At 51.3% G+C, this 21,034-nt stretch overlaps 1 protein-coding gene across 3 annotated transcripts in view; it reads left to right on the plus strand.

Annotated features, from left to right (window-relative positions):
- The first annotated feature begins 13,489 nt into the window (after positions 1 to 13,489).
- Positions 13,490 to 21,034, plus strand: part of Itga3 (integrin subunit alpha 3) — a 29,778-nt gene continuing 22,233 nt past the window's right edge. Inside the window, exons 1-2 of one of the 3 annotated variants that reach the window (XM_020171390.2) lie at positions 13,490 to 13,608; positions 14,020 to 14,236. In XM_020171390.2, the coding sequence (XP_020026979.2) occupies positions 14,043 to 14,236 (194 nt within the window). In that variant the 5' untranslated portion in view covers positions 13,490 to 13,608; positions 14,020 to 14,042. Of the gene's footprint in view, positions 13,609 to 13,645; positions 14,237 to 21,034 lie in introns of those variants that run through there. The other 2 variants (XM_074045987.1, XM_020171392.2) reach the window with 2 other exon arrangements.

Below are 21,034 nucleotides of genomic sequence, written 5' to 3' on the forward strand. Positions count from 1 at the left end.
GGGAGAAAATTAACAGGTGCAAGGCTCAGAGAAGTTCCAAATCCCTTCTTTAAATCATCATTTCCCAAACTAATTTGCTGATACATTCATACATACACCCTATAGTTTCCTTTTTTATATCTTTATTGAGAAATAATTCACATACCATACAACTGACTCATTTGAATTGTACATTTCAATGGTTTTTAGTAATCATGCACCTCATAAAGAAGTTTAGGTTTGGCTAGGAGCTGGTGGCTCACGCCTGTAATCCTAATTACTCAGGAGGCAGAGATCAGGAGGACCACAGTTCAAAGCCAGCCTGGTCAAATAGTTCTCAAGACCCTATCTTGAAAAAAAAACAGCAAAAAAAGAGCTGGTGGAGTGGCTCAAGGTGTAGGCTCTGAGTTCAAACCCCAGTACAGCAAAAAAAAAAAAAAAAAAGTTTAGTTCAACAACAGACCATGGTATGTGCCATCTAGCCTACGTGTGGCAGGCTCTGCCATCTAGGTTTATGTAAGCACACTCTATGACGCTCATAGTCATGAAATCATCTGAAGTGTTTCTCTCAATGTCTCAGAACATGTTCCCATCACTGACACACAGCTGTGTATTCGCAAGTATGCACAAGTATCAGTTTCAGAATATTTTTCATCCTCTCCAAAATAAACCTTGTATCAATGAGCCGGTACAGTACCTGTCCAGTGTGCACAAGGCCCTGGGTTCCATGCCTAGCACCATAAAAAACAAACAAACAAAACAAGAAGCCAGGTGCCAGTGGCTCACACCTGTAATCCTATCTATTTGGGAGACTAAGATCAGGAGGGTCAAGGTTCGAAGCCAGTCCAGGCAAATAGTTCTTGAGACCCTGCCTTAAAAATACTCAACACAAAACAGGGCTGGCAGAGTGGCTCAAGCAGTAAGAGTGCCTGCCTGGCAAGCGTGAGGACCTGAGCTCAACCGCTGGTACTGCCAAAAAAAAAAAAAGGGAAAGTACAAAGATAACCCCTGAATGGAATGAAATACTATGATTTTTGGCAATAGTAGGGTTTGAATTCAGGACCTCACACTTGCTAGGCAGGCACTCTACCACTCGAGCCACTCCACCAGCCCTCTTTAGTAATGGATTTTTTTCAAGATAGGGTCTCATGAACTATTTGCCAGGGGCTGGCTTCGAACCACAATCCTCCTGATCTCTGCCTCTTGAGTAGCTAGGATTATGGGTGTGAACCACCAGTGCCTGGCTACCTTTGCACTTTCTTAAAGGTTTCCTTTGAAGCACAAAAGTTTTAAATTTTAACATTTTTCTTTTGAGACAATGTCTTGCTATGTAGTCCAAGCTGGCCTCAAATTCATATTCTCCTGTGTCAGCCTTCCAATGCTACCACACCCTGCAAAATGTTCTAGGTGACCTTTTTTTTTTCTTTTTCTGGCAGGGCCTTGCACATGCTAAGAAACACCACGACCACTGAGCTCCATGCAGCTTAAATTTTGGCAAAGTTAAATTTATCTACTTTCTTCTTTGATTACTTATACTTTTGGCATTACAGCTAAGAATTCATTGTCGAATCCAAGACCATCAAGATTTACTCCTATGTTTTCTCTGAGTTTTATAGGCTTAGCTCTTATATTTACGTCTTTGATTCATTTTGAGTTAGCGTTTGTATGCAGTCTTAGGTAGGGGTTCAGCTTCTTGCTTCTGCGTGTGATATTCAGTCCATCTCCTTCCCCTTGTATGCTTACAATACTCATGGGACTCCAGTGTCCCAGGAAACATCAGCTGGGAAGTGCCGACCCACAAGATCCCAGGCCATCTGACCCTGGAGTCACCGCTCTTAGTGAAACTCTGTTCTTGGCAGAGCTCCAGTGGCTCACGCCTGTAATCCCAGCTACTCAGGAAGCAGAGATCAGGAGGATCACGGTTTGAAGCCAGCCCCGGCAAATAGTTCACGAGACCCTATCTTGAAAATACTCATCTCAAACACAGGGCTGGCAGAGTGACTCGAGTGGTAGAGTACCCTAAGTTCAAACCCCAGGACTGCCAAAAAAACAAAACCTCTGCTCTTCTATCAACTTTACTTATTGCCATGACTCTACTAACACTACACTTCATTTGTACCAAAATGTATTTACTGAGCTCTGGCACGGATTTGCTGGAATAACAAGTTCACGGGTGAGTAAAAGAATGAATAGAACGGCATTGCCAGAGCTGGAATGGGTGCAAGTGTGGGTGTTGGGGGTGGCATTCCAGGACTGCAGCTTGATTTGATGGATGGGAGCCTCAGCGACTCATCCACGGTCATCAGGTTGGCAGGGCATGTTGGACCCAGGCCTCTTCACCCCCTGCCCTGCAGTTTTGACACCATGCTAGAAGGCTGAGCCTCTAGACAATTTTTACCGTGCTGGGCTCTTCTGAGATAAACAGGACAAGATCCCTGGGACCCTGCCCTGTGTCTCTCCTCCACGGATGTGAGGAGGAGGGTTAGGCCTGGCAGAGCTCATCTGGGGACTTCAAGACACTCCCTGTCCCAACTCCTGTGAAGGGCCACCCCCTGGGCTCTGGTCCAGCTTTCTCTGTTCCCTTAGAGGGAGCACTGGGAATGGGAGGCGGCAGGCAGCCAGGGGCACAGGGCGGGCCTGGAGGAAGGGCCCGGGTTCGTGTCATTTCCTGGCACCCTTGTTTGCCGCGTGCCCCTGACTTCTGGTGGCTGTTTCCGTCCCGCCCACTACCTCCCTGAGTGGGCAGCTGGCCTTGGGCTGGAATCCTTCCACCATCCCCAGTCTCCTTTGGTCTTAGCTAGATCCTTCTCTAAGAGCCCCGCAGACCCAGGTAAGAATCCTGCTTTCCACACTGCTGCATGACTGTGGGCAGGTCACTAACTCATTCAGGACCTTTGTTTCCTTGTCTAAAAAAGGGGTCAACATGGCTTACCTCACAGGCTTGTTGTGAAGACTAAAGGATATGATGTACACCAAGAGCCTGGCACAATGAGACTCCCCCCAAAAGCTGTGATCCCTTTTTCTCACTTGGTTTCTTCCCATCTTCTTCCTCCAGGAAGTCTTCCAGGATGACTACTTTCTTCAGACTTCCTGTTCCTATGTTAGGGTCTCAATCTGAGCCCTGGGGTGAGCTTTCTGAGCTCCTCTGTGATGGGGGACTGTCCCCAGGTGTCAATGTCCTCACTAGCTTTTGAGTGTCTATTTTCCTAATAGAAACACACCCATGTCCCACAGTGATTGGGGACCTGAGGGGACCTCCAGGGAGCATCCAGAGGTTTTCGATTTGACTAGAGAAGATTCTATTTTCGGCACATAATTGATCTCCACTCCAGGTAGAACACTGCAGGATGAAGGGAGAGAGGGCCTAAGTTTGCTTTCCTGGAAGTCAGAGTTCTTGGGGGGCAAGACTGCCACTATCACCCGACCCCACCCCCTCCATTGCTACCATCATCTCAATAAAAATCACATTATTGAGCTATTACGATATGCCAGACACCATGCATTTTCTCTCCACAGTGATTCTATGGCTGGGATGCAATTATTAAGTCCATTTTACAGACAGGGAAACTGAGTCACAGAAAGCCTAAGCAATGTGCCTCCAAGTTGATAGGTGACCAAATGTGGTCAAACATGGCCGTGCTCTGTGAGAGGGAGAAGCAGGGTTATGCTGGATTGGGGTGCATTGTAGAGAGGATGCTAGAAGGATGGTGGGCTTCAGCTGGCCACGATGGAAGGGAAGCTGCTGATGGGCAAGAGGAAGCAGGAGCCACGTAGACAGAGAGAAGAGCTGAGCAGGGGCCTCAGGAGTCAGTGAGCAGGCCTCTAGGGCAAGAAAACCCACCTCACAGGCTGGGGCTGTGTGGGGAGGATGGGGAGCATGGAGGACGATGGCCAAAGGGAAGTAGAGAAGTCTGTGGAGGACCTGAGACTGACTTGGAAGCCAGTCTTCCACCATGCTCAGATTTGAGGGGGTCAGATCAGAGGGAAATAAGAGGAGCTCTTGGAACCAGGTAGCTGTTGTCCCTCAGGGAAGAGAAGGTAAGGCACAGTGCACTGGCCCTGATGCCAGGTTCTTCTCAGGTCTGACTTTAGTTAACCCTCTGCACTCCTGAGAGTTGGGCATGGTTGTCACCTCTTTGTAAATAAAGAAAACTAAGACTCAGAGGTGAGTTAGAGTCTGATGTGCATTTGGGTGAGGGGCCCAGGGACCAGGCCCTGCTGCTGCCCTGGTGGGGAGGGTTGGATGTGCACTGCTGTAAGGTCTTCATGGGACATCTGTGGGTGCAGAGAGCAGAGCAGAGATGTCATGGAATGAATGAATGAATGAAGTGAGGGTCCTGGGGTTGCAGCCAGGGCCACCAAGAAAGCTAGAACAAGGGGACTGGGAGGAAGGAAAGGCAGCGCTAGTGGCTGGAGTCCAGGAGGCAGTGGTGACAGGCCTATAGGAATTGAGACCTGTAACCCAGCCTGACCACATGGAGCTAGACCAGGACAGGCCAGCCAACATCAAAGAGACAGAGCTCTAACAATTGCTCTCTGCTGGTGAGGTTGGGTTAAGCCACTGTGGGGACTCCCCTGGACTCTGGTCTCCCTGCCCCCATCTTGTTCTGGGGCCTTGACAGATTGCCAGCCAGTCTTATATCTCCACCTAGGAGGACTTAGGGGCCCCCCAGACTCACTGACTGTCCTTGCTGGTGTCCTCACCCTGTGTCCCCAGCATCCTACCAGCCCCTGCCCATAACCCTCTTCCAAATATATTCTCTCTCTATCTCTCTTTCCTCCCCACCCAAGGATTGAATGCAGGGATTTATGGGTACCAGGCAAGCATGCTACCACTTGAACTATAAACCCAAACTCTCCATCCCCCTTTTATGTCTTGTCTTGTTTGTCCCAAATCCCATCTGACTCCTCCAATCAGGGGAGTCTCTGAGGTCCAGAACAAAGTGGGAAAGGGACCCCTCCTCAGAGGGAAAATGGCCAAGTCCCTGGGGGGATTGTTTTGCAGGAAAGTGAAATTCCCTGTCATTGTCCTCAAGGTGCAAAGTTGACTAGAGAGGGTGGGCACCATCCTCTGGACTCCCTGCCCACCCCCACCCCCACCAGCCCCACTGAGTCTTTCTTTGCTCAGTCTATCCTCCCTGCCCCCCCCGCCCCCCCGCCCCGTTCCTGACTCATCTGTACTCCTGGGCCCTAGTCTCTGACAATGCTGTCAGATCCTGCCCCCTCCCTGCCTGGGAGCAGAAGGCCACTGCCAGGTGGGAATTTTTTTTAATTCTTTTTTTCTGCATTGGAGATTGAGCCCAGGACCTCATGCTCGCTAATCAAACATTCTACCACTTGAGCTATGTCCCCAGCCCTTGATTTGTTTATTTGTTTGCTTATTTATTTATTTATAGGCACTGGAGTTTGAACTCAGGACCTCATGCTTACTAGGCAGGCACTCTACTACTTAAGCCACTACACCAGGCTTTTTTTTTTTTTTTCCCGGTACTGGGGCTTGAACTCATGGCCTTCACCTTGAGCCACTCCACCACCCTATTTTTGTGAAGGGTTTTTCGAGATAGGGTCTCACGGAACTATTTGCCCAGGGTTGGCTTAGAACTGTGATCTTCCTGATCTCCGCCTCCTGAGTAGCTAGGATTAGAGGTGTGGGCCACTGGTGCCCAGCTCCACCAGGCTTTCTCAATGATGCGTTTTTTTGGAGATAGGATCTCCCAAACTATCTGCTCGGGGCTAGCTTATATAACCGCTATCCTCCTGATCTCTGCCTCTTGAGTAGCTAGGATTATAGGCATGAGCCACTTGTGCCTGGCTTTATTTTATTTTTTGAGACAGGGTCTCACTAACTTTCCTTGAGCTGGCCTCAAAGTCTCAATTCTGCAGACTGGCTGTCTGCATTTTCATAGGAGCCTTCAGGAAGCCATGCCTTCACCCATTGGAGGGTAGCTAATGGAGAGAAAGGAGAGCTGTTTTGAGGAGGGGCGCTGTGGCCGCCTCCCAGCTTGATTTTCATAAGGGTTAGAGCTTGTGCTTCCCTGCTGTCTGCACCACAATGGCTACCTCCTCAGCTCTGCTCCACTGCCCTTATGTGGTGGCCCTCCAGGGGTGGGACTGCAGGCTGGGATGGGGGAAAGGCTAGAAGGGGGCTTCCACCTGTGTTACTCAGGGCCTCTGCTGGTCGGAACCAGCCAGGAGGAGGAAGTGACTCAGTGGGTACACCGATTCATGCTTCAGAATTGTGACTTTCCTTTTCAACCCTCAGATCCAGGACATTTGTCCCAACAGGATCCTGGGGTGCGGAAGGGCCTGGAGCAAGAGGATATTAAAGACACAGAGCTGGCCTCTTACTTGCTTTCACTGACCTCATTTTTTTTAGAACCATAATAAGTGTATGGCTGATTGAATTCTGCTGGACAAGCACAGGTCGAAGATCTGTCACCGGGTTGGGAAATACAGGTGTCATCATATGTAGTACAACAGCTACACTTAGGGCCTCTGCTTTAACACATCTGTGTGTTTTGTATCTTTGTGTCCAATTTATAGACAAGGAAATGAAGGTGAAGGCAGCTGAAGGGACTTGTTCAAGGTCACTGTCCTACCAACCTATAATCACACTACAAATCCAGGCTTAAAGTCAGTGCAAGACCTGGAAGAGTCCAGTGACTGTGCACATGGGTTTGAGGGAAGGCTTTACTGAGAGAATGACTCGAGAGAGATTTTGAACAACAAGTGGACATTTTCCCAGTGGTCAAGTAGGTAAAGAGCACCCCCAGCAGAGTGGCCATCATGCAGAAAGATAGGTGGCACAGACTGGCCTGGAGTGCTAATGGAATCCTGCTGGCAGTGGGGTAAAGTGTAGGAGGAGCAGACTGTGGAGCAAGGGGTCATGCAGGGTCTGAGGAACCTGAAGCCATCAACTGGAGGTGACTGGTGAGGGTCCAACATCAAGGCTGGAGCCTGGGGGAGCCCAGTGGTGACATCAGTACATAAGAGAACCAAAGCACTTGGGGTCATGGGGCAGCCACAAACAAGCCTGGGGATGCTCAAGAGTCTTGCACAGGGGAAATGATGGACTGGAGCCTGAGGAAGGGAGGAGGCTTTTGTGAGGTGGAGGGGCTGAAGCCAAGCTGCAGAGGTAGAAGGGCTGTGATAACCCAAGGGCAGGGTGCCTGTCTAGACAGGTGACTCAAGGCTGGCTTCTAAGCTGTGGCTCCCAGAGGAACAGAAGATGGCCAAGAGATTGGGGGAAGGGATAGTGGGACTCCTGGTGGAGGGACAGCAGAAGGCTGGAAGTAGGAGGAAGCAGGACTCCTTCAGGGAACTGTGAGGGACTCCTGAGTAGGGAAGTGGAAGTGGAAAGAGGAAGTGACAGGGTGGGGACAGATGGAAAGCTCAGTGCTGTCTCTGAAGGGCAGAAGGAGCCATTGGAAGGTTTCAGTGGGAAAGTGCATAGGGAGAACCAAGAGGTACCCACCCTGGCCACCATGCAGATGGTGATCGAGGTGGAGGCAGAGGAAATACAGTAATCGGGGAGGATGCACAGAGAATAGTGGCAAGGCACCAAGAAGGAGAAATGAGTGGCACACAGTGATTATCTGTGTGGGGCAGAGAGAAAAAGGGAGGTCCAGGCTTCCAGCTGAGATGGCCCGTGGGGGATGTCTGTGGATTACCCAAGGACTTGGATTCAGCAACAGCGTATATAGGGCTGGACCATGGGACGGTACTGATTCAGGAGTCAGCACTATGGGGTCTGAGTTATAAAGAGCCACGGTGGAGTCACCTGTAATCCCAGCCTTGGGAGGTTGAGGTAGGAGGATTATGAGTTCAAGGACAGCCTGGGTAATATAGGGAGACCATGTATCAGAAAAAAAGTCAATGGAATAACTTTTTTTTTTTTTTTGCAGTACTAGGTCTTGAGCCACCCCATCAACCTTTTTGGTGATGGGTTTTTTTTTTGAAATAGGGTCTCACAAACTATTTGCCTGGGCTGGCTTCCAACTGTGATCTTCCTGATCTCTGCCTCCTGAGTAGCTAGGATTATAGGTGTGAGCCACCAGCATTGGCTCAGTGGGATTACTTTTACTTAAATGTTGGGAAGATACAATGGAGATAGGAATTCTCACTTTGGTGTTTTAGTCTTTGTTTCTATCTGAGCAAATAGGTGCTAATCAGCTTTTTTTTCATTGCTGAGATGAAACCTGAGATAAACAATTTAAAGGAGAAAGGATTTATTTTGGCTCACAGTCTCAGTGATTTTAGTCCATGGTCACTTGGCTGCATTGTCCGTGGGCTGTGAGGAGGCAGAACATCATGGTAGACAGGAAACAGAGAGACAGGAAGGGGCCAGAGCAAGATATAGACCCCAACAACATACTCCCAGGGACCTACTTCCTTCAGCTAAGCCCTGCTTCCTAAAGTTTCTACCACCTCCCAAATCCGCACCACCAGCTGGGCACGTAGGCTTCAACACATGAGCCTGGGGGGGATACTTCCTATTCAAACCATAACAGTATGGCAGACACATTCCTACATCCACTAGTGTCACATCACAAAGAAGGCAACAAAACTCTGCAATTGGTAAGCCATGATGAGCTTGGCCTTAACTGGGGCAAGTCCAGGTGGGTCAGCCATATGGATTGCCTAAAACAGAAATACGTGTCATTTGCAAGCTGGATGCCGCCATCATCCAGTCACTCCCTAGGGCCTCACTGACCCTACCCATTGGACCAATTACAGCTTCTGGTAGAATGAATAATATAGACATGCACGTTTCTTACACCCTGTCCCCAAGGAGCCCACTAAGGAGGAAAGGACCTGTGTTTGGCTCCAGCCACATCAGGGAAGGTGCTCACATCTGTTCTAGGTATTTTTAATTGCAAACTGGGAGACACCTTGACTTTGTAGGGTTATTAGTAGGTAACATATATAAAGAGGTGGGACATAGTAATTGCTCAATAAATCTTGGCTCCCTTGCTACATCAAGTATAGGCAAACAAGTATGTATGCATAGGAGCCATGCGTATAAACATGGACTCTAATCAACATTCATGTAGGAACCATCAATTCCTCCCCACAGAGTAGTGTGGGGCGTGGGCAGACAAAGCCCCCATCTGCCCAGAGTTTCTAGCTGTGCACAGAACACTGATAGTAAGAAGGTATCTCCCACATGAGTCAAGGTCCAAGGTGGGTCAGGGCCTCAACCTAGCTTAGCTGGTACTGGCTCCATCCTGAGGGCCCATGGCCTCCCCACCTCAGAGGGGCCACCTTGACTCAAGATGAGCCAACCAAGAGGGGAAGGGCCCTGGGGCCAAGGCTACGGTGTATGCAGCAAGGCTAAGCCTTTCTCACTCACTCATTCTCTCCTTTCCTCTGCCCCTGCTCCTGCTCAGCCCACCTAACTAACCCCTTGCCCCAATTATGACAGCAGCCCTTGCCTGACCCCTCCCTATTTGTCCTGACAATGTCAACTTCATGCTGCCACCATATGTTCTGACAGCTCCCCTTGCCCCATAAGCATCAACCCTAAAACACAAGGCAATGTAGGTTTAGCCTGTTTAGATTTAAGTGTTCAGAATGTGAGGCCAAGATGAAACTCCTGCTTCCTGGAAGAGGCCTTTATTTATCTCTGATACCCCTAGGGACTCTGAGTCAGAGAAGTCCACTGAGACTGGGCTACATCTGGGTCAGTGGAGAAGGAAATCTGATAAAACCCATTCATGCTCAGTTGCTCCTCCCTCCCTCCCTGTCTCCCTTCCCAGTAATTTGCATTTTCAATAAAAGTCAGAGTTAGAGACCTGCGTCATAGTTCAATAGCAGAGATTTGGTCCACTTAGTTCAACAGGTATGAGGAGCCTTGAGACATACTGGATGCTGCCTGGAATTTTCTCCAGTCCTTTCATTTTACAGATGGGAAGGTAACTAACTTACCCAAGGTGAGAAGGAGGAGAGCCTGCCCTCCACCCAAGGGGCACACCATTGCCATCACACACCCTTGGATTCTTCCAGCAGCTGCCTGGGCCTCACATCTACACACTGGGGCGAACACAAGTGCTCCAAGAATGGAAGCCACCTTTATAGAATATTGACATTGTCACTGTTCCAGCTGGGAAAACTTAATCCCAAACCAGGCCCTTGCCTTTCTTCTTTCCTGAGGCTCCTGTCCTAGTCCTGAATTTCCCTCTGTTTTCCACCCTCCCCTTCTTCCAACCAGAAGCTTCTCTGACCCATAGCTTCCATGTGGCTGTGGTCACCTGCAGAGGCTGAGGAACCCCATCCAAGGTTTTGTTTGGACATCAAGATGGATGACACCACGTACACACCAAGATGGTACAAAAAGGTTTAGTATTTACATAATTGTGGTCTTTGAGGAGAACAGGTCCCAGATGGCTTGGGAGAGCCTGGAAGGAGATTGGCCTGGTTTTCCATTGTGGTTGGGGGGGTGGGTGTTTATGCAGGAAGAGGCTCATGAATCTCCTCCCTTGGATGCCAAAGGATGGGCACCAGTTTTTCTTATCAGTTTGTCCAGGTGTGGGGGACTAGGGGAAGAGGGAAGGGTGAGGCTTAAAAGCTGTCATTGAACATCAAGAACTGGACTTGGATTTCTCATTTCACATGTTACTCATGTGCCCTTGTTTCTCAGCCTGTGTTTCTAGGTGGGTCTGTGCTCCATGGGCAAGAGTTAGAGTTGACAGTGATAAAGTCAACAGACAGATGAAATGAGGCTGTGGTGATGTCACTATAAGCAAAAGATTTCAGTCCTATGGCATGAATTTGGGATTTCCTTTCTCCAGCTCTCCAGCCCAGACCCTTGCAGTCTCCATATCTCTCTCCACCCCAACCCCTCTCCCCCAGATCTGCCTGACACTGCTCACATTCCTTAGCAGGGCCTTCCTGGCTAGCAGTGGCCCAGCTCCTGCTCCTGCATTCCCTGTGGACACTCCCCTGGACTGGAAAAGCCATCCTTCATCCCTTTCCTGCTTCCAGTCCCCAGATCGGACATGCTGGTCATTCCTGTTTGGGATGGCCAAAGAGATAAGGCCTGGCATGGAGCCCATCTGTCATTACAGGACTCAAAGCTGTTTAGGATGGGACCCTTCCCCATGCTGAGTGTCCACTCTGTCCCTGGCTGTCTCCTCTTCTTTATGAATAAACTGGAGAATCCAGGAGCCACCAGGAGAGCAAAGGACTGCTCAGTTTCTTCTTAGCTTCCTGTTTCTTGACCCCAGATGTCACCTAACCCCTGCTGCTTTGGACCACAAGACAGAACATAAAGAGAGGCTGAGTGACTTTGGGAATCACAGCTTAGGAACAATTGCTGTCCTAAGGGCAGTCAGGGCCAAGTGTCCTGTCCTCAAATGCTGTTATCGCAGCTGCTTTTGTTTAGGCATGTCTGGCTGTCTGAACAACATCTGGCTTGGAGTTTGTCTCTTAAAGATGCAGCTGTGGTCAGTGGCTTCCAGTCCTAGCTCACCCTCCCTCCCATAAATTGTATGACCTTGGATATCCAGGTAACCTCCTGAGGCTTAGCTCCCTCATCAGGTCAATGAAGATGATAGGCTTGACCTCACAGGGAGCCTGGGGGATGAAATTAGCCTGCACATGACATGACTTGTAAACTACAAAGCCACACTGGGGTCCTTGGCTTTAGATTTTATATATTTATTTTATTAGGCTCTGATTCTAATCTTATACTCCTAATGTTAATGGATTAAGGTCTGGGCTGCTTGCTGCTCAAAAGCCAATATTCAGAGATCAGCCTGGGCTAAAAAGGAAGGGAAAAAAAAAGCGAATATTCAGGAGACCAGAGGGAAGAATTAGGTTTCCTCAGGACTCATACCTTGGAAGATGGAGTGGGTTGTTGAGCACAATGATCCATGGCTGGGGGGTGTGGGGGGGTGTCAGGGGCACAGAGAGGTTGTATAGGGAGGGAAGGAGGAACAAGACAAAAAGGCTATGTGCTGAGTGGGGTCTTTGTCATCCAGGGCATGTATCTCCCCTCCCCACTTTCTGACAGGGACATCAGAATCTACCTACCTTGACCCCCTGGGACTAGTTCCTGTATTTTTTAAAAGAGACATTATTATTATTATTATTATTATTATTATTATTGCAAGGTAAACCTCACAGCAATTTACATGCTTTTCATTAATTGTGATAGAACTGAAGACTGAGGAGGGGTGTTACAAAGTATTATGGGCTCTGTAAAGGTAAAGAAAGACTAACAGTTTACATCTTTAGGTGGGGATTCTCTTGGGATTTAAAATAAAGGGCAAAAGAGAGGACAAGAAAGCCACTGCTAAGCACAGCTCCTAAAGGGGCAGCCCTGTTACACTAATTCTTCTTCTCCTTAAACACATTGCCAAGCTGTACAAATTGTCTCACCAAACCTGGATCTACTCTTAGTATTGTGCAAATGTTATTTGTTAGTGTAAGTCATTAAGAAGGACTCTAGGGTCAGATAATACAGGATTAAAATCCTCACTGCGTGGTCTTAGCCAAGTTGCTTAACCTCCCCAAACCTCAGTTTTCCCATCGTAAAACAGAGATGATTAATATGAGGATTTAATTGAATAATGTTTGTAAAGCACTTGCATAGTTCCTGTTGCATATGTGTTTCATACATGATGGTCTCTATTATAAAAACACATAGAAGACGGAATGCTCAGGGAAAGTAGAGAAATCTGAATCAGACTCCAGAAAGCACAGTGACCTTTTGAAGTTCACTTTCTGTTTGATTCTATAGCCCATAAAGAGATCTTTGGGCCCCACCCACCTGTCTCACCTTGCACCACCTGTAGGAACCTGTAGGGGCTGGCATCGGTGCCCAGTCTCCAAACACTCAGTTGGAGCGTGAGTGGGAGAAGGAACCATTGGGATTCTGCCGGGCTGGGTTCTGGAGAGAGGTGTGAATGAAGAACCCGGCACAGTCTGAGCCCAGGTCCCTGAAATAATACTGCGCTCTTGGGAGGGACTCATTTCCACACCGACAGTCTTATCCCTCGAGACCAGAAGCCGCAGCCCTTAGGGGAAATGCTATCCGTTTGCTAATTACCATTAGTGCTGCTTGGTTATTGCCACTGCTAAATACTGTCTGGCTTTGCTGAGGAACCCGTGCCAGCTCCTACCAGGATGGGTGAGGGCGGGCGGGTGGGCAAGAGAAATCAATCTCCACGAAGACAGCGAAGGAGATGGGTGCGAGGAAGAACGCCCAGAGACCTCCAGCCACCTATCAGGGACTCACAGCGCTGCGGAGGCGACTCCAGCATCCGAGCCAGCCGCGCGCGGTCCCAACACTCGATCTGTCCAGCTGGGATTGACGAAGTGACCGCGCCGGGATCGGCCTTTTCAGCAGCGGTAGCAGCCGCAGCAAAGCGGCCGGACAGATTCCACCCCCAGCCCCACCCATCCAATCCATCTTGCAACCGAGGCGACGTTTCCTGAGAGAAACCAGGGGTGGGAAGGGGAAATCCAAGCCTTTAGGGGCTCCCGACAGGTGTCGGGGGGAGAGGGCGGAGCCGGGGTAGGAAGGATGAGGAGGGAGGGGCAGTGCTGCCCCTTTAAGAGGCGGTGGCCGAGCCGGGACCTTCTTTTTCCCCGGAAGGAAAGCGGAGCCCTGGCTGGGCGCGCAAGGTGGGGAGGTGCGGGGCTGGGCGTGGGGAGGCGGGGCGCGCGCGGGGCGGGGGGACCTCTCCCTCCCCTGCTCCTTGTGGTCTACGGGTCTGCCTGCCCAGATCCACCGCCTAGCCAGGATTGAAGGTGATAGCTCAGCCAAGGGGGCGCGGCTGGCACAAGCTGGGGGCCGGGTGCCCCGGGTGGGGGACGGTTACCCAGCTGCGGGACAGGCGGGAGAATAGTCCCACGGACCTTGGAAGGGATCGAAGAACGCGGACCTCAAGCGGAGGTGAAACTGACCAGGACTAGACGCGAGAAACTGATCAGTACTCCTGGCGCAACCGCTTGGCGGACGCTAGTGTCCTCTGGCGGCGCCCGGAGCAGGTGAACAGGTTCAGCTCCGTGTCCTCCCTCACTCGCTCTCGCCAGGTCCCCGGCTCCCGCTCGCAGCCATGGGCCTCGGCCCCCGCTGCGCGCCCCGCAGGATGCTCTGCACCCTCGTCTTGATGGTGGTGGCCGGTGACCGAGTCGCCTCTGCTTTCAACCTGGACACCCGATTCTTGGTGGTGAAGGCCGGGAATCCGAAGAGCCTCTTCGGCTACTCGGTCGCCCTCCATCGGCAGACGGAGCGGCAGCGGCGTTACCTGTAAGTCAGACAGGCGGGGGTGGAGTGGGAGAGGGTGTGTGCAGGGGTGGGGGAAGGAGGGCTATGGATCCGGAGCTGGGTCGGAGCCCTAGGCCCACTGGCTTCCAGGCCTGCTGCGGCTGGCCCTGGTGAGCCACGATTGAGGGGGCGGGTACCTGGGCAGCCCTCCGACTGCCGGGGCTTGGCGGGAAGTGAAGGACTGGGGAGCAGTAATCATCAGCAAGTGCTGACCTGGCCAGAACCTGTCAGGCGCCGCCGCTCCACTCTTTAGATCTCTCCTGCGAGCGGAAGTGGGGTCTGTGTTGTCTGAACACCCTGTGAACCGAGTACCTGGCATTAGCCTCTTCCGTCCGGGGGCTGGGATCTGGGAAAACTGCAAGATAAACACCTATCGTATCCCTCTTCTCCTCCTTCTGGGAAGAACCCGCGAGCATATGCATTTAAGCCCCATTACACCTCCTATTTAGTCTGTGACCACACCAGCCACGCCCTCTGCAGAATCAGACTGAACGACTTCTTAAGTGCTTGGCGTGGAGGGGTGAGGTGATGCGGGAGCCTGGGCGTTTGGAAATGTTTTAAAAGGCTCCCTCTGACCCCTAGAGGAGGGGACAGTAGAAGACAGAAAAGGTGCTGTCCCAGCTAGGGTTTGGCCTCCCTCGCCCACCCCCAATCAGTGCACTCTTCCACCAGACATTTTCCCTGCATTCCAGATTCATGTTGACTGGGCAGCCCTGAGTGTGTTTGTTTTGGTTTGAAGAGGGAAATGGTGTTCTTCTCTTTCTTCTGTTCTCCTTCTAACAGCAGCAAGGAGAAGGGGCGGGAAGAGCTAGGAGAGGGGAGGGGAGTAGGTTTTATCCAGCTGCCCGCCCCTCCCATGCTCGCTCATGCCCAGAGGGACATGTGCAGGTCTCAGAGGTTTCTCTGCATGAGTGCTGTGCGATGAAGTGGGCAGCTGGGGGAAGAGGGTGGCTGGAGGAGGTGAGGATGGAAAATGACGGAAAGGGGAGTAGGATGGGGAGGATATTAGGACAGTTTAGGCAGGCCCCTTCCACCTTTCTGGATTAGGTGACCTGCCAGGCTTTTGCCCCTTCCTTGCCTCTGACCCCTCTGAACTAAAAGACCTGGTGAGGTTGAATGTGTTGAAACCTCTTCCTGCTCTGGCTGGTGCCTGCAGAAACTTGAGGAAGTCTGGAATGTTCAAAGTCCAAACTGCTTCAGCCTTGGCCTCTGCCCTGCTGGCCCAGCCCTTGCCCAGTTTACCTACCTGGACTTAGCCTCCTTTTCATCAGGCTTCTGCAGAAGGTAGGGCTACCACACCCTTCCCACCCAGGCCCAACAGCTGCTGACTGGCTTTAGCGAACCCTCTATCTTTCAGAAGCCTTGAATAATCATGGGTACAACTTTCTATAGCTGTGTCTTTCTGTCCTAGCCCAAAAAATTATCAGGTGTTTCAGTGCCGTAGTGGGAAAGATCAGACTGGAAAGAGAGTAATAAAATGATTCTGTGGTTCCTCCCCCTCTGCTATGTGACCTCGAACAAGATATTTTCCTTCCCAGGCTGGTTTTCTCCCTAAAGGGGTGGGACCTGGATCTATATGCTTCTTCCTACCTCTTTTGGCTGATGAGAGGCAACTTGGCATTGTAGAGGGAGAGACGAGGCTTAGAATTCCACTGCCAGTGTCCTGTCTTGGATCTGTCACTAACACCTGAGCCTTAGTTTCCTCACATATCCAGGGAAGGGGAACAACATGTCTTGTTTGTTTGTTTGTTTGTTTGGTGTGTTTTGAGTTAGGGTCTTGATAGCCCAGGCTGGCATCAAACTGGGTATACCCCTGCCTCTATCTGCAGAGGGCTGGGATTATAGGTGTGTACCACCACACCTGCCTACTGTACTGGGTATTAGTGGGTCATTAATAAGATAGTGTGTGTAAAATGCTCTACATGTGCCTACTTCTTTGAGGAGCAATGTAAGACTCTGGGACTGAGGCCAAGATGTGGGTGAACCTCTTTCTTCCATGGGCCCCACCCAAGATAGCCAAGCAAAGGAATTCTACTTTCCTTCCTAGGCAGTTGGAGAGGTACTAAAACTAATGAACCCTCAAGAGGTATCCTCCCATTGGGTATCCTCAGTCTTGCCCAAGGGTGCTTCTGTATCTTGTCTTATCTCCTCATATTACTGAGTCCAACCTTTTGGTCCTTTGGGAGAGCCAGCTGGGCCAGCTGGTCTTCACTGTCGCCAGCTGTATAGCCAGATGTGAACAGCTGTCTAAATGCACAGCTCCAGGGAACTAGTAAGTCAAGCTGCAGCCTTACATTCTGTGAGCCTCAAAATCCCCTTGGAAGAGCAAGAGAATTCATGGTCCTGACAGGCCCTTCGTCTGGGGGTGGGAGATTTTCAGGAGATGTAGGAACTCCTAGAAGTATCTACAAAATTGTAAGGTTTCTTTTTTTTTTTTGGTGGGGGCGGTGCTGGGACTTGAACTCAGGCCTCACATTTGCTAGGTAGGTGCTCTACTATTTGAGACACACTCCCAGCCCTCAAAATTGTGTGTTTGTACATCATCCTGGGGGTAGAAGGAGGGGAGAGCATACTTGTATGTTCTCAAAGGCATTGTCTCAGTAATGGTTAAAAATCCAAGATGGACTCTCTTTGTTGCCCCATCACCTTCATCTCCGGACTGGGGTTTCCCACCCACAGCCCAGGCCCCAAGTTCCCAGTCTCTGGAAGGGAGTGAAGAGGCTTTTTGGTGAGATGCATGAGGGTCTCTTAGAGGGAGGGGGATTATTGCCCTGAGAGGGGTTACTGACCCCTGCACCTGCGCTTTCATTTTCTCCTGCTCTGGCCTGACTTTGTAGACTGTGAGCCCCCCCTCCCTTTCACCCTTGGCTGGAAATGAGGGTGTCTGGGAGGCCTGGAGCGGGACTGGCTGCGGCTCGTGGAAATGAGGTCATGCCTAAGGTAGGCAGGAGCTGGGCTTACCTTCTGTGTTCTCCTGAAACATGCTCCCTGGGCAGGGCGGGTGCCTGGCAGCTTTCATGGCTCGTGCCAGCAGAAATGGCACAGCAGCTGTGGCTGCAGGCAGAAGACTGCACATAGAACATCTTTTTCCTCTGGCTCTCTCCAGTGGCTAAGGGCCTTTACAGTGGGCTGGAGGTAGAGGAAGAAGGCTTATCTGGTGGAAAGAGGGACTGAGCTTAGATGCTTTAAAGGGTCAAATATGGACAAAATGCTGAAGAGCCAGGGAAAGGGAGAAGAATTGAGAAAAATAGCCTTGCTCTTTTTATCCAAGGCTCTGCCAAGGCCTCCTTCTCCCATACTTCTTTGCTCTGGTTCTAGGGCTGAGTCACGGGGGGGGGGGGGGGGGGGGGGGGCTGGGTGGGTATGGTAAGGAGAGTAGGGGAGGATGGCAGGGCTGCAGTTTCAGCCGCCATAGAAGCAGCCTCTGGGGAGGTGGCTAATTTGGGTAGCAGGGCTGGCGCAGCGCTGGGATCCAGGCATCTAAGAACTAACCCCCCAATCCCTGGGTTGGAGCAGATCCCTCTCCTCCGCTTCCTGGCCTAGCATAGGAGGGGAGTAGCTCCTGACTAAAGACCCCATGAGTAAGACCGTGTGGGGCCCGTGAACTTGATTGCTAGGTCCTATGGCCCCTTCTGAAGCTTCCCCATAGGAATCAACACACACACACACACACACACCCTGAGATGAAGATCCTGCTGCTTTGAGCATTGCCCCACCCCAGTGTCCTGGGAGTCCTCTTCCCTTTTGGGGTGAGCCAGCCTGGTACCCTGAAGTCTCCTGGGCCCCACTCCTCAGCCTTCGCCCTTTCTGCTGCTTTCTACTTAGCTGTTCCATTAGCTTTGAACTGCTGGGGAGGAGCAGTGGGGCAGTGAGGAAGAGCTTTTCCTTGCATTTGAACTTGGGCCTCCCCAGAGGCCTGGAGGAGCTTTCTGGCTGGAGCCAAGTTAAAGGGTGAGGAGGCAGCTGTTTTTGAGACCTTGATTGGTCATTTCACCCATCCCCCCACCTCCAGGTGGGCTCTCTGCTCCCCTCCCCCACACCCCAGCTTCACTCTAGGAGATGGGAGGTCTTATCGTCTGTCTTCCTCCTTCAAGAGCTCCACCTAGGCACCTTCCATTTCATCTCCCCTTCCTGACAGACTGGGAGATGGCTTCAGTGGCAGTCTGGGAGGGGTCTTATTTTGGACTCTTTCATTTATTTATTTTTCCTTCTTAGACTTTGAGAAAGATTTTGGACTGTACGATTTAGATGAGACCCAATAGCAGGTAGCTAGCAGAGATACTTATGTGCATAATATTTACATTTAATTTGCATAACAGTAAGTTCCCTCCCACCCTCTAGATTCTCTAGCTCTTACCATGCACACCTGGCTGGAAGAAGCAGGCCTGACCCTCAGCACACCGCCTGTCCCCATCTGTGCACAGGCCTCTGGCTTCAGACCCATTGGATCCTGGGCTGGGAGCCAGAGGGCCTTAAAGGGCCTCTAAGCCGGCCAAGTAGAAGCTAAAAATACTCTGGGGGGGGGGGGTGGCTCCCTGTGGAATCTCTGAGGAGGGAGGGGCTTGGGATGTGGGGCTGGGATTAGGGCACTGACCCTGCCCCATCCCCCATCAGTGGGCACAAGTTAAGAGGAGGGGTCCCTTAGCCATTCCTGGCTGAGACAAGGTTGCTGGGAGGCATGGAGACCCCATCTCCTCAGGTACCTACTGCCTGACAACAGGTAGGGCAGCATCAGCAATGAGGGCTGTACCTATTCTCCTTGGCTGCATAGAGGGCAACCTGAGCCCTCAAGGGTCCCCTTTACCCACTGAAGCCTGCAGCCCTTCAAGGTCATTGTAGCTGGACCTCCATCACCTGCAGTCAACTCTGGTTTCCCTCCCTAGAATGAAGAGCCACCTGTGCCTACCCCCGAACAACCCTTTAGTGACTCCCTGGTTTCCCCAGACCTCTGGAAGTCCTATTTATGTTCCATCCCCTACTCCCCGTAAACAATGGCAGTAGTCTGTCCTTTTGGCTCTGCTTCAAGCTCCCTAACCTGGATGGGCAGATTCCTGGGTCAATGGATGGGAGTCTGGGGTCAGACTAGGGCCAGTCTCGGTGCTACAAGAAACCAGAGCAAACCAGAGCAACGTTGCTCACATAGGCCATGGCTTTGTAATCGGAAAACCCTTTTGCCAAATGAACCTATTTGTTCCTCCAACAACCCTGGAGGTTGGCAGGACAGCTGCTGTCTCCATTTTACTGAAGGAACTCAAGGCTCAGAGAGGGAAAGGAAATCGCCCTTTGAGGCAGAACCCACCCTAGAACCAGGTCCCCAGCTCCTAGGCTGAGATGTTCCTTTCCCAAGGGTCCTGGCTTCCTTCTCTCATCTGCCTGGTGCATTAGGGGCAGAAGTCCATGGGTGGTCAGGCAGTGGAGTCAGGAGGCACCTTCCCCAGCGGAGACAGAAGGTGACTAACTTCCTGGCTGCTTCCTGTGGTGCTCATAGCACTATGCTCAGGGAAGCTTCTCCCTTGCTCCTAGGAACACTTCCCCAGGGTAAGGTGTTAGCTGCAGATGTGAGGTGCAGGCAGAGGTTCTGCTCCTTCCCAGCACCTCCTGGGGCAGTGCATTCCTGACTCCCAGTGGGTGGAGGTACCCCAGGCCCCAGCATGCCCAGGCTCTGCCCTGCCCACTCCCTGTCACCCTCACTCCCAGGTCCCAGGCAGGGCTGCAGGCGTGGGATGGCGTTGCTCTGGTGTTGCTCGGCAGGACTTCTGAGCTGGGAGCTTCAGGGCCACAGTGTTCCTGGGGCCGAATGGAGGGGCACTTGGTAGGTGCTTGCCAGCCAGGCTGAGCCATCAGGACTGAGGAGGGGGTCCTGGCAGAGCACTGAGAGGCTGCAGGGAGATGATGGGGGGAGAAGGCAGCATGGGAGAACTGGGTTCTCAAACTGGGGTGCACCAAATTCCATCCATTTGGCCTGGGGTGGGCTAGGAATGTCCTCTTTTACAGATATCCCAGGGATTTCCAATGCAATGGTCCAAGGACTGTGCTTTGTGCTAGTATTTCAGGGCTGGTTTGCTGCTTTCTGCTCATCACCCCTTTGGTAGGAGATAGGTTGCCAGTGCCCTAGCACCCTTGTAGTAACTTGCCATTAGTGTCCATAAAGATGGATTCTGGGGGCAAGGCGATAGTCCTTATTCACTCCCACCCACTGGGAACTCTGCTTTTGGGCCACATTGTCCAAAGTGTCAGGTACTAGTCCCACCCTTAGCTTGTATGCCTGTGTCAAAGTGGGTATGTGTGGGGAGGAATGCGAACATCACTCAAGTCATTTAGGGGCTCAGGCATCCTAGATCTAAGTCCTTGGATACCTTCAAGAGGAAGAACTCCCACTTCTGACAACCCACCCCATCCCCTGAATTTGAACCCAATGCCAGGATTCCCCCCTTCTTTCTCTCTTCTGGTCCACCTTCCTCTCAGAAGCCAAAGCATTCCTTCCAAAACCCAGATGTGACTGTGGCACTCCCTGTGGCTCCCCAAGGCCCTTCTCATCCTCCCCTTGCATTCCTCCTGGTTGTTTTGGGCTCCAGCTGTGTTGAGGACCTGGTCCTTGAATCAACTCAAGTCATTTAGGGGCTCAGGCATCCTAGATCTAAGTCCTTGGATACCTTCAAGAGGAAGAACTCCCACTTCTGACAACCCACCCCATCCCCTGAATTTGAACCCAATGCCAGGATTCCCCCCTTCTTTCTCTCTTCTGGTCCACCTTCCTCTCAGAAGCCAAAGCATTCCTTC

This window comes from Castor canadensis, chromosome 11, assembly GCF_047511655.1.
Source record: "Castor canadensis chromosome 11, mCasCan1.hap1v2, whole genome shotgun sequence".
In the NCBI taxonomy this organism is placed as follows: domain Eukaryota; kingdom Metazoa; phylum Chordata; class Mammalia; order Rodentia; family Castoridae; genus Castor; species Castor canadensis.